The 11,895-nt window shown below is 35.0% G+C and overlaps 1 protein-coding gene across 1 annotated transcript; it reads right to left on the reverse strand.

Annotated features, from left to right (window-relative positions):
• Positions 1-943: 943 nt before the first annotated feature.
• On the reverse strand, positions 944-11,663 carry LOC117316016 (sodium-dependent glucose transporter 1A-like). Its single transcript, XM_033870504.1, has 3 exons — positions 11,473-11,663; positions 2,921-3,206; positions 944-2,358 (listed from the first exon to the last, which is right to left on the reverse strand). The coding sequence occupies exons 1-3, from the start codon at positions 11,602-11,604 to the stop codon at positions 1,226-1,228; spliced, it is 1,551 nt and encodes a 516-aa protein (XP_033726395.1). The 5' UTR covers positions 11,605-11,663; the 3' UTR covers positions 944-1,225.
• Between the last annotated feature and the right edge of the window lie 232 nt (positions 11,664-11,895).

Genomic DNA, 11,895 nt, shown 5'->3' on the forward strand with positions numbered 1-11,895 from the left:
ACGTAATCGTTGTTGTCCTCTAAAATACGATCTTCATAAAGCCCATCTTTCAGAAAATTCTACCTGCGAAAGCGGTCATCTTTGTGAAAACTCCTCTCATTTCTTACTACACTGTAAAAAATATGATCGAGTCAGAAGCATAATGCTTCAATCCCTTAACTGGTACAAAGAAATCACCGTGGAACATCTTCTTTTCGGGGACGCAGATCTCGATACTAACCATAATATTCTTATTTGCAGGTCTGTACAAATGTTTATATCAGGTTCGAAACGATTTAACATTTAATATGAGTTCGTCCAATCAAATGCCCAGGTAGCTAATTATCTTCCTTTTCTTTTCTCCTTCTCTTCCTGCGCCTATCCTCCTATCCAATCTAATCCCTTCCTTCCAACACCAACTGTGTATTAATACCATTAGAATGTATCTTTTATCGTATATATATATCTGTAAATTTCATGTCGTATTGACGGTGTACCTGGTTTCACTGGTCTTGTCGGCGAAGGTAGACAAGGATATGTATTCGAAATGAGACCAAAGAAGGATTACGAGAGAACATGGAGAACGATACTGAGCCACAGGATGTGACGAACATTAGAAAGCAGAAGGATTGTGTGTTAGAAAAGCAGTCTACCTACGTCGACGAGACCAGATAAACCAATACATGTTTTTCATCTGACAAAACTCCACATTCTGTTTTCGTTGGTGTTCCTTATCTGTTCTGCCCCTTTCTATACGTAATCCCTTTTTCGTTAAAACACAATATAAGTTAAAATAATATTTTGCGTGACAAATTTTGTATTTATCCCCTTGTTACGGAAAGGACGTAAGTAAGTTGTACAACTTTTGTCCAATCTATTTGCATTTATCTGCAATGAAATTGATTTAAACTAAAAGACGCAAAACAAATAAGTTAATGATCATTTTTTTAATATCATTCTTGACAAGAATTATATTCTTAATATTCATAAATCAATTCAAAAATAGTTCAATTTCTATCAAGTATGTCATGCGAACGTCACTCGATTATGTGCCATGTCACTTGAACGTTTTACTCAAACCCGTTTGAAGCAAATTTCGAAGAGTTCCAAAGATAGATATATGATTGGGTCATTGGTATTTCATCGCCGTTTAAATCGATACCAGTAGTTTTTAATTCTTGAGCATGCAAGTAATTTATGTTCAATGCTTTATAATCATTTCACAATCAAACTCTCCACATACTTATTATAAAAACTGAACTCCCTGATCTGAGCGATCGAGTTGTCTCCCCTGTGGCATTGGCTGGCGTAGTTTCCTTGACAACACTAACCCACATATACAAGTCATCAACAAGATAACCGACTCACCCATTAGTAGATATGCGTACCACAGGGGATTGTACAAGTCCATCAATGTACCAATAACGATAGGATTAATAGTTCCGCCTAGAGCGGAAGTGATGTTGAAGTAAGATGAAATCTTCCCTGACACCGGAAGAAAATCTTCCTCTGTCCAGGTAAATACTGTAGGGTATATCACCGCGATAGCGACTCCGGTAAGTGCTGCAGTCAGCCAAACTCCAACGTCAAAGTAATAAACTCCACAAAGCCAAACGCTAATGAACATTAACAGTAAAGCGATACAAAATACACTTAAAAATCTCTTTGGATTAATGTATTTTACCCATACAACAGCTACAAGACGACCAAATCCAAAACAACCATAGAAAATCGATGTTGCATAAGAGCCATCTACGCTCGACCAATCAAGACGGTTGACACAAAATGCGTTTAAAAATCCTGAAAAAGATTCTTCAATCGCGACATATACACCAGCCATCATTCCAAAGTTGAGAAGAACGAGTATTTTTTGAAGTCTTGTCAGTTCAGGGGTGGATTTCTCTTCCTTTGGCACGCGTCCTGTTCGAATTTTTGCGAGGTCAAAGGTGAAGAACATGACAAGGTACGGCAATGCAATACATATGCATAGTGTAGCGGATATACAATAGGCTATATAGAGTCTGGATGTTTTATAAAAATTGGCGATAATTTCTGAGGAGTTCCGAATGAAACTTAAATGGGTTGATGTTTCTAGAAAATAGTTGCGGTTAGTTAAAATCTCCGTCTGATTAACATAGAGGGTTGATTGCGAGGTAACATACGGCGTCATTCCACTTGAAGTGTCAGTAGGATGAATGTAAGAATCATTGCCATTGGCTAATGAATTAATGACGTCATCATGATGATCCTGTGTGGGTGCTAAAAACTGCGCCGTGATTACAGGTGAAATAATTCCTCCAAAGGCATAGCTGAAATGCATCGCTTGGACGTAAGAATGTCCCTTCTCTCCCCAAACTGCAAGCATTTCAGCATTGACCACTGCAAAAAAAAGGAAAAGGCAGAAAATGGGACTTGTGCCCCGGATAAAAATTTAAACATAAGAAAAGATGAAAACTTGAAACTTTCACTAACGTGCGATAATGGTACTGAAAATATGGGCTTAGCTTGTTAGAGTCAAATTGTCACAAAGTGGAATCGAAAGATTTTTACTTCAAGCGCACTTGTCAGAATCCCATAACTGACGTCATAATTTCACATCCTTTACATTCAATTCAGTTAAACTGCGAATGTTTATAACATATCTAAATACCACCTTTGACAGTGTTTGTTCCGAATGAAGAGGAATTCACTACTGGTAATAAGAAATTAAACAATAATCTGGTACATCTGACAAGTACATTTTTTACATATACTCGGACATGCTCTATTGATTTTACAAATTATATGCAAATGTACACATATAAAGTGTATACATGTATATGTAATACCTATAATATGCAATTGTACCGAATGTTTTGTATAAACATTCTACATTGTATATATGTCTGTATTCTCCTTTTTAGAGACAATAGAGAGAATATTAATAAACCAGAAAGTTTACCTGAATCAATGACGCCCCCTGAGAGCCCGACGAAAAAATGGGCCGTCACCATGGCGACCTGTACACGACACCATGGAATGGCTGCTAGAGCGATGGCGACGAGAAGGAGAGAAAGAAACTGGAAGATGAACTTGTTTATCCGTTTGTAGATGACCCCACACAGCAGAGATCCGGCGAAATAGCCGACATTGAAGAATGTTTGGTAGAGGGAGGCAGCCTCAAGGGAAACGGAAGTGATTTGTTTGAGGTCGAGCAGAGCGGAACCTATCTGTGCCAGATTCCAGCCCTGAAAATACAAAGACGTGATAATGTATTCAGTTAGAGGGAATTCCCCACAAGAAGTCAGATAATGAATCCACTTAGCAGGAATTTCCCAAAAGAAATCAGATAATGTATTCAGTTAGAGAGAATTTCCCACAAGAAGTCAGATAATGTATTCAGTTAGAGGGAATTCCCCACAAGAAGTCAGATAATGAACCCACTTAGCAGGAATTTCCCCAAAGAAATCAGATAATGTATTCAGTTAGAGGGAATTTCCCCCAAGAAGTCAAATAATGCACCCAGGTAGCGGGAAGTTCCACCAAGAGGTCAGATAATGCATACAGTTAGAGGGAATGCTCCACAAGAAGTCAGATAATGTATTTAGTTAGAGGAAATATCCCCCAAGAAGTCAAATAATGTATTTAGTTAGAGGGAATTTCCCCCAAGAAGTCAAATAATGCACCCAGGTAGCGGGAAGTTCCACCAAGAGGTCAGATAATGCATACAGTTAGAGGGAATGCTCCACAAGAAGTCAGATAATGTATTTAGTTAGAGGAAATATCCCCCTAGAAGTCAGATAATGTATTAGTTAGAGAGAATGTCCCACAAGAAGTCAGATAATGTATTAGAGAGAATTTCCCACAAGAAGTCAGATAATGTATTAGAGAGAATTTCCCACAAGAAGTCAGATAATGTATTAGTTAGAGAGAATGTCCGACAAGAAGTCAGATAATGTATTTATTTAGAGAGAATTTCCCACAAGAAGTCAGATAATGTATTTATTTAGAGAGAATTTCCCACAAGAAGTCAGATAATGTATTTAGTTAGAGAGAATTTCCCACAAGAAGTCAGATAATGTATTTAGTTAGAGAGAATTTCCCACAAGAAGTCAGATAATGTATTAGAGAGAATATCCCACAAGAAGTCAGATAATGTATTAGTTAGAGGAAATATCCCACAAGAAGTCAGATAATGTATTTAGTTAGAGACAATATCCCCCTAGAAGTCAGATAATGTATTTAGTTAGAGAGAATTTCCCACAAGAAGTCAGATAATGTATTAGTTAGAGAGAATTTCCCACAAGAAGTCAGATAGTGTATTAGTTAGAGGGAATTTCCCACCAGAAGTCAGATAATGTATTAGTTAGAGGAAATATCCCACAAGAAGTCAGATAATGTATTAGTTAGAGAGAATGTCCCACAAGAAGTCATATAATGTATTTAGTTAGAGGAAATATCCCACAAGAAGTCAGATAATGTATTAGTTAGAGAGAATTTCCCACAAGAAGTCATATAATGTATTTAGTTAGAGGAAATATCCCCCTAGAAGTCAGATAATGTATCAGTTAGAGAGAATGTCCCACAAGAAGTCAGATAATGTATTTAGTTAGAGAGAATTTCCCACAAGAAGTCAGATAATGTATTAGTTAGAGGGAATATCCCACAAGAAGTCAGATAATGTATTTAGTTAGAGAGAATTTCCCACAAGAAGTCAGATAATGTATTAGTTAGAGGAAATATCCCCCTAGAAGTCAGATAATGTATCAGTTAGAGAGAATGTCCCACAAGAAGTCATATAATGTATTAGTTAGAGAGAATTTCCCACAAGAAGTCAGATAATGTATCAGTTAGAGGAAATATCCCCCTAGAAGTCAGATAATGTATCAGTTAGAGGAAATATCCCCCTAGAAGTCAGATAATGTATCAGTTAGAGAGAATTTCCCACAAGAAGTCAGATAATGTATCAGTTAGAGAGAATTTCCCACAAGAAGTCAGATAATGTATTAGAGAGAATTTCCCACAAGAAGTCAGATAATGTATTAGTTAGAGGAAATATACCACAAGAAGTCAGATAATGTATTCAGTTAGAGAGAATATCCCACAAGAAGTCAGATAATGTATTCAGTTAGAGGAAATATCCCACAAGAAGTCAGATAATGTATTAGTTAGAGGAAATATCCCACAAGAAGTCAGATAATGTATTAGTTAGAGGAAATATCCCACAAGAAGTCAGATAATGTATCAGTTAGAGAGAATTTCCCACAAGAAGTCAGATAATGTATCAGTTAGAGAGAATATCCCACAAGAAGTCAGATAATGTATTAGTTAGAGGAAATATCCCACAAGAAGTCAGATAATGTATCAGTTAGAGAGAATTTCCCACAAGGAGTCAGATAATGTATTAGTTAGAGAGAATTTCCCACAAGAAGTCAGATAATGTATTAGTTAGAGGGAATGTCCCACAAGAAGTCAAATAATGTATTAGTTAGAGAGAATGTCCCACAAGAAGTTAGATAATGTATTTAGTTAGAGGAAATATCCCACAAGAAGTCAGATAATGTATTTAGGTAGAGGAAATATCCCACAAGAAGTCAGATAATGTATTAGTTAGAGGGAATATCCCACAAGAAGTCAGATAATGTATTAGTTAGAGAGAATGTCCCACAAGAAGTCAGATAATGTATTTAGTTAGAGAGAATTTCCCACAAGAAGTCAGATAATGTATTTAGTTAGAGGAAATATCCCACAAGAAGTCAGATAATGTATCAGTTAGAGAGAATTTCCCACAAGAAGTCAGATAATGTATTAGTTAGAGAGAATATCCCACAAGAAGTCAGATAATGTATTAGTTAGAGGAAATATCCCACAAGAAGTCAGATAATGTATCAGTTAGAGAGAATTTCCCACAAGAAGTCAGATAATGTATTAGTTAGAGAGAATGTCCCACAAGAAGTCAGATAATGTATTCAGTTAGAGAGAATTTCCCACAAGAAGTCAGATAATGTATTAGAGAGAATTTCCCACAAGAAGTCAGATAATGTATTAAGCTAGAGGGAATTTCCCACAAGAAGTCAGATAATGTATTAGAGAGAATTTCCCCCTAGAAGTCAGATAATGTATTAGTTAGAGGAAATATCCCCCTAGAAGTCAGATAGTGTATTTAGTTAGAGGAAATATCCCACAAGAAGTCAGATAATGTATTCAGTTAGAGAGAATTTCCCACAAGAAGTCAGATAATGTATTCAGTTAGAGAGAATATCCCCCTAGAAGTCAGATAATGTATTTAGTTAGAGGGAATATCCCCCAAGAAGTCAGATAATGTATTAGTTAGAGAGAATGTCCCACAAGAAGTCAGATAATGTATTTAGCTAGAGGAAATATCCCACAAGAAGTCAGATAATGTATTAGTTAGAGGAAATATCCCACAAGAAGTCATATAATGTATTAGAGAGAATTTCCCACAAGAAGTCAGATAATGTATCAGTTAGAGGAAATATCCCACAAGAAGTCAGATAATGTATTAGTTAGAGAGAATTTCCCACAAGAAGTCAGATAATGTATTTAGTTAGAGAGAATTTCCCACAAGGAGTCAGATAATGTATTAGTTAGAGAGAATATCCCACAAGAAGTCAGATAATGTATTAGTTAGAGGAAATATCCCCCTAGAAGTCAGATAATGTATTAGAGAGAATTTCCCACAAGAAGTCAGATAATGTATTAGTTAGAGGAAATATCCCACAAGAAGTCAGATAATGTATCAGTTAGAGAGAATTTCCCACAAGAAGTCAGATAATGTATTAGTTAGAGGAAATATCCCCCTAGAAGTCAGATAATGTATTAGAGAGAATATCCCACAAGAAGTCAGATAATGTATCAGTTAGAGAGAATGTCCCACAAGAAGTCAGATAATGTATTAGTTAGAGAGAATTTCCCACAAGAAGTCAGATAATGTATTAAAGTTAGAGAGAATTTCCCACAAGGAGTCAGATAATGTATTAGTTAGAGAGAATGTTCAACAAGGAGTCAGATAATGTATTAGTTAGAGAGAATATCCCACAAGAAGTCAGATAATGTATTAGAGAGAATTTCCCACAAGAAGTCAGATAATGTATTAGTTAGAGGAAATATCCCCCTAGAAGTCAGATAATGTATTAGTTAGAGAGAATTTCCCACAAGAAGTCAGATAATGTATTAAAGTTAGAGAGAATTTCCCACAAGGAGTCAGATAATGTATTAGTTAGAGAGAATGTTCAACAAGGAGTCAGATAATGTATTAGTTAGAGAGAATATCCCACAAGAAGTCAGATAATGTATTAGAGAGAATGTCCCACAAGAAGTCAGATAATGTATTAGTTAGAGAGAATTTCCCACAAGAAGTCAGATAATGTATTAAAGTTAGAGAGAATTTCCCACAAGAAGTCAGATAATGTATTAGTTAGAGAGAATGTCCCACAAGAAGTCAGATAATGTATTAGTTAGAGAGAATTTCCCACAAGAAGTCAGATAATGTATTAAAGTTAGAGAGAATTTCCCACAAGAAGTCAGATAATGTATTTAGTTAGAGGAAATATCCCACAAGAAGTCAGATAATGTATCAGTTAGAGGAAATATCCCACAAGAAGTCAGATAATGTATTTAGTTAGAGAGAATTTCCCACAAGAAGTCAGATAATGTATTAGTTAGAGGGAATGTCCCACAAGGAGTCAGATAATGTATTAGTTAGAGAGAATATCCCACAAGAAGTCAGATAATGTATTTAGTTAGAGGAAATATCCCACAAGAAGTCAGATAATGTATCAGTTAGAGGAAATATCCCACAAGAAGTCAGATAATGTATTTAGTTAGAGAGAATTTCCCACAAGAAGTCAGATAATGTATTAGTTAGAAAGAATTTCCCACAAGAAGTCAGATAATGTATTAGTTAGAGAGAATTTCCCACAAGAGGTCAGATAATGTATTTAGTTAGAGGAAATATCCCACAAGAAGTCAGATAATGTATTAGTTAGAGAGAATGTCCCACAAGAAGTCAGATAATGTATTTAGTTAGAGGGAATGTCCCACAAGAAGTCAGATAATGTATTAGTTAGAAAGAATTTCCCACAAGAAGTCAGATAATGTATTAGTTAGAGAGAATGTCCCACAAGAAGTCAGATAATGTATTTAGTTAGAGGAAATATCCCCCTAGAAGTCAAATAATGTATTTAGTTAGAGGAAATATCCCACAAGAAGTCAGATAATGTATTAGTTAGAGGAAATATCCCCCTAGAAGTCAAATAATGTATTTAGTTAGAGGAAATATCCCACAAGAAGTCAGATAATGTATTTAGTTAGAGGAAATATCCCCCTAGAAGTCAAATAATGTATTTAGTTAGAGGAAATATCCCACAAGAAGTCAGATAATGTATTTAGTTAGAGAGAATATCCCACAAGAAGTCAGATAATGTATTTAGTTAGAGGAAATATCCCCCTAGAAGTCAAATAATGTATTCAGTTAGAGAGAATGTCCCACAAGAAGTCAGATAATGTATTTAGTTAGAGAGAATTTCCCACAAGAAGTCAGATAATGTATTAGTTAGAGGAAATATCCCCCTAGAAGTCAGATAATGTATTAGTTAGAGAGAATTTCCCACAAGAAGTCAGATTATGTATCAGTTAGAGAGAATTCCCCACAAGAAGTCAGATAATGTATTAGTTAGAGAGAATTTCCCACAAGAAGTCAGATAATGTATTAGTTAGAGAGAATTTCCCACAAGAAGTCAGATAATGTATTTAGTTAGAGAGAATATCCCACAAGAAGTCAGATAATGTATTTAGTTAGAGGAAATATCCCCCTAGAAGTCAGATAATGTATTAGTTAGAGAGAATGTCCCACAAGAAGTCAGATAATGTATTTAGTTAGAGAGAATTTCCCACAAGAAGTCAGATAATGTATTAGTTAGAGAGAATTTCCCCCTAGAAGTCAGATAATGTATTAGAGAGAATTTCCCACAAGAAGTCAGATAATGTATTAGTTAGAGAGAATTTCCCACAAGAAGTCAGATAATGTATTAGTTAGAGAGAATTTCCCACAAGAAGTCAGATAATGTATTTAGTTAGAGAGAATTTCCCACAAGAAGTCAGATAATGTATTAGAGAGAATTTCCCACAAGAAGTCAGATAATGTATTAGTTAGAGAGAATTTCCCACAAGAAGTCAGATAATGTATTAGTTAGAGAGAATTTCCCACAAGAAGTCAGATAATGTATTAGTTAGAGAGAATTTCCCCCTAGAAGTCAGATAATGTATTAGAGAGAATTTCCCACAAGAAGTCAGATAATGTATTAGTTAGAGAGAATTTCCCACAAGAAGTCAGATAATGTATTAGTTAGAGAGAATTTCCCACAAGAAGTCAGATAATGTATTAGTTAGAGAGAATTTCCCACAAGAAGTCAGATAATGTATTAGAGAGAATTTCCCACAAGAAGTCAGATAATGTATCAGTTAGAGAGAATGTCCCACAAGAAGTCAGATAATGTATTAGTTAGAGAGAATTTCCCACAAGAAGTCAGATAATGTATTAGTTAGAGAGAATGTCCCACAAGAAGTCAGATAATGTATTAGTTAGAGAGAATTTCCCACAAGAAGTCAGATAATGTATTAGTTAGAGAGAATTTCCCACAAGAAGTCAGATAATGTATTTAGTTAGAGAGAATTTCCCACAAGAAGTCAGATAATGTATTAGAGAGAATTTCCCACAAGAAGTCAGATAATGTATTAGTTAGAGAGAATTTCCCACAAGAAGTCAGATAATGTATTTAGTTAGAGAGAATTTCCCACAAGAAGTCAGATAATGTATCAGTTAGAGAGAATTTCCCACAAGAAGTCAGATAATGTATTAGTTAGAGGAAATATCCCACAAGAAGTCAGATAATGTATTAGTTAGAGAGAATGTCCCACAAGAAGTCAGATAATGTATTAGTTAGAGAGAATGTCCCACAAGAAGTCAGATAATGTATTAGTTAGAGAGAATTTCCCACAAGAAGTCAGATAATGTATTTAGTTAGAGAGAATTTCCCACAAGAAGTCAGATAATGTATTTAGTTAGAGAGAATTTCCCACAAGAAGTCAGATAATGTATTTAGTTAGAGGAAATATCCCCCTAGAAGTCAGATAATGTATTAGTTAGAGGAAATATCCCCCTAGAAGTCAGATAATGTATTAGTTAGAGGAAATATCCCCCTAGAAGTCAGATAATGTATTTAGTTAGAGGAAATATCCCACAAGAAGTCAGATAATGTATTTAGTTAGAGGAAATATCCCACAAGAAGTCAGATAATGTATTAGTTAGAGAGAATGTCCCACAAGAAGTCAGATAATGTATTAGTTAGAGGAAATATCCCCCTAGAAGTCAGATAATGTATTTAGTTAGAGGAAATATCCCACAAGAAGTCAGATAGTGTATTCAGTTAGAGGGAATTCCCCACAAGAAGTCAGATAATGAACCCACTTAGCAGGAATTTCCCCAAAGAAATCAGATAATGTATTCAGTTAGAGGGAATTTCCCCCAAGAAGTCAAATAATGCACCCAGGTAGCGGGAATTTCCACCAAGAGGTCAGATAATGCATACAGTTAGAGGGAATGTTCCACAAGAAGTCAGAAAATGTATTAGTTAGAGAGAATGTCCCACAAGAAGTCAGATAATGTATTTAGTTAGAGAGAATGTCCAACAAGAAGTCAGATAATGTATTAGAGAGAATGTCCAACAAGAAGTCAGATAATGTATTAGAGAGAATTTCCCACAAGAAGTCAGATAATGTATTAGAGAGAATTTCCCACAAGAAGTCAGATCAAACAAGGAAGTCATTTTAGTTTGCTTATTTTGTCTTTTGTGCTATATAACTAAAACAAAATTACATATTTTTGTAGATTAAAAAATATACACGCTAGTAGCTTAGACATTGTTATTAGTGGTTGTAAATATGTACCAAATGAAGCATTTTACAACTTTCTTTCAAGTAAAAAAATAATAATCCAATAATCCAAATAAAAGCCCGCGTTGTCAACGAGTAAATTAGACCAAAGCAAAAATATGTTAACACATTAGATTTTGAAAAAGCTAAAAATAAGAATAAAACACCAAAAATATTACATATATTTTACGTTTTTGAGAATTTAACATTTGTTTTATTTTTGTAATCTAGCTAGATAGCCGGGCTGGACGTTTATATCAGACCAAATTATGCAGACTGAAACAGTTATTTTGTGATTTTTATACAAACGATAACAGATAAGTAATGAAATTTGGTAAGGAAACACACCTGGCTGCAGTCACTATTTAGTTTAATTGTCAAGGAGGGAAAACAAAATTATTTAGAGCTTGATGGACCACCACAATCTCTAATTTAAACATTAACAAATGAACTGTGCGTTGCGGGTCGACAGGGACAACATTTGACGTCAAAGGTTTAATATCCGGATTTCGCTCACAGTGTTCCGATTCCTATAAAAAAAACAATATTAGTCAAACTTACACAAGTGAGGTAAGAAGCACAGAGACAGGCGCTGTAGACGATCTTCTGTCTGTTGATTGTATTCCTCGGACTCTCGTTCTTGTTTACTTCAGATACTGGATCAACTAGATGGTCTGGTTGGTAATGTGCCATATTTCTTAACGAAGCGCTACGTAGCACATAGGCCTAACACACATGTGTTACATGTTCGAGTCAAGGGAAGTAACTCGAACATTATTGATTATCTTTCAGCCTGAACAATTCAGTCGTTATCACACTATATTTCTGGTTATTCTTCAGAGTTTGATAAATGAATTGCTTGACTGATTGATATATATGGTTAATTTTAAGCTATTTGTATTAAACAAATCAGATATAATCAGTTCACCTATGTATCATTTAAGTGTGATTATAATTTCTTGGGGTTTTTAACAACAAAAATGT

This window comes from Pecten maximus, chromosome 17, assembly GCF_902652985.1.
Source record: "Pecten maximus chromosome 17, xPecMax1.1, whole genome shotgun sequence".
In the NCBI taxonomy this organism is placed as follows: domain Eukaryota; kingdom Metazoa; phylum Mollusca; class Bivalvia; order Pectinida; family Pectinidae; genus Pecten; species Pecten maximus.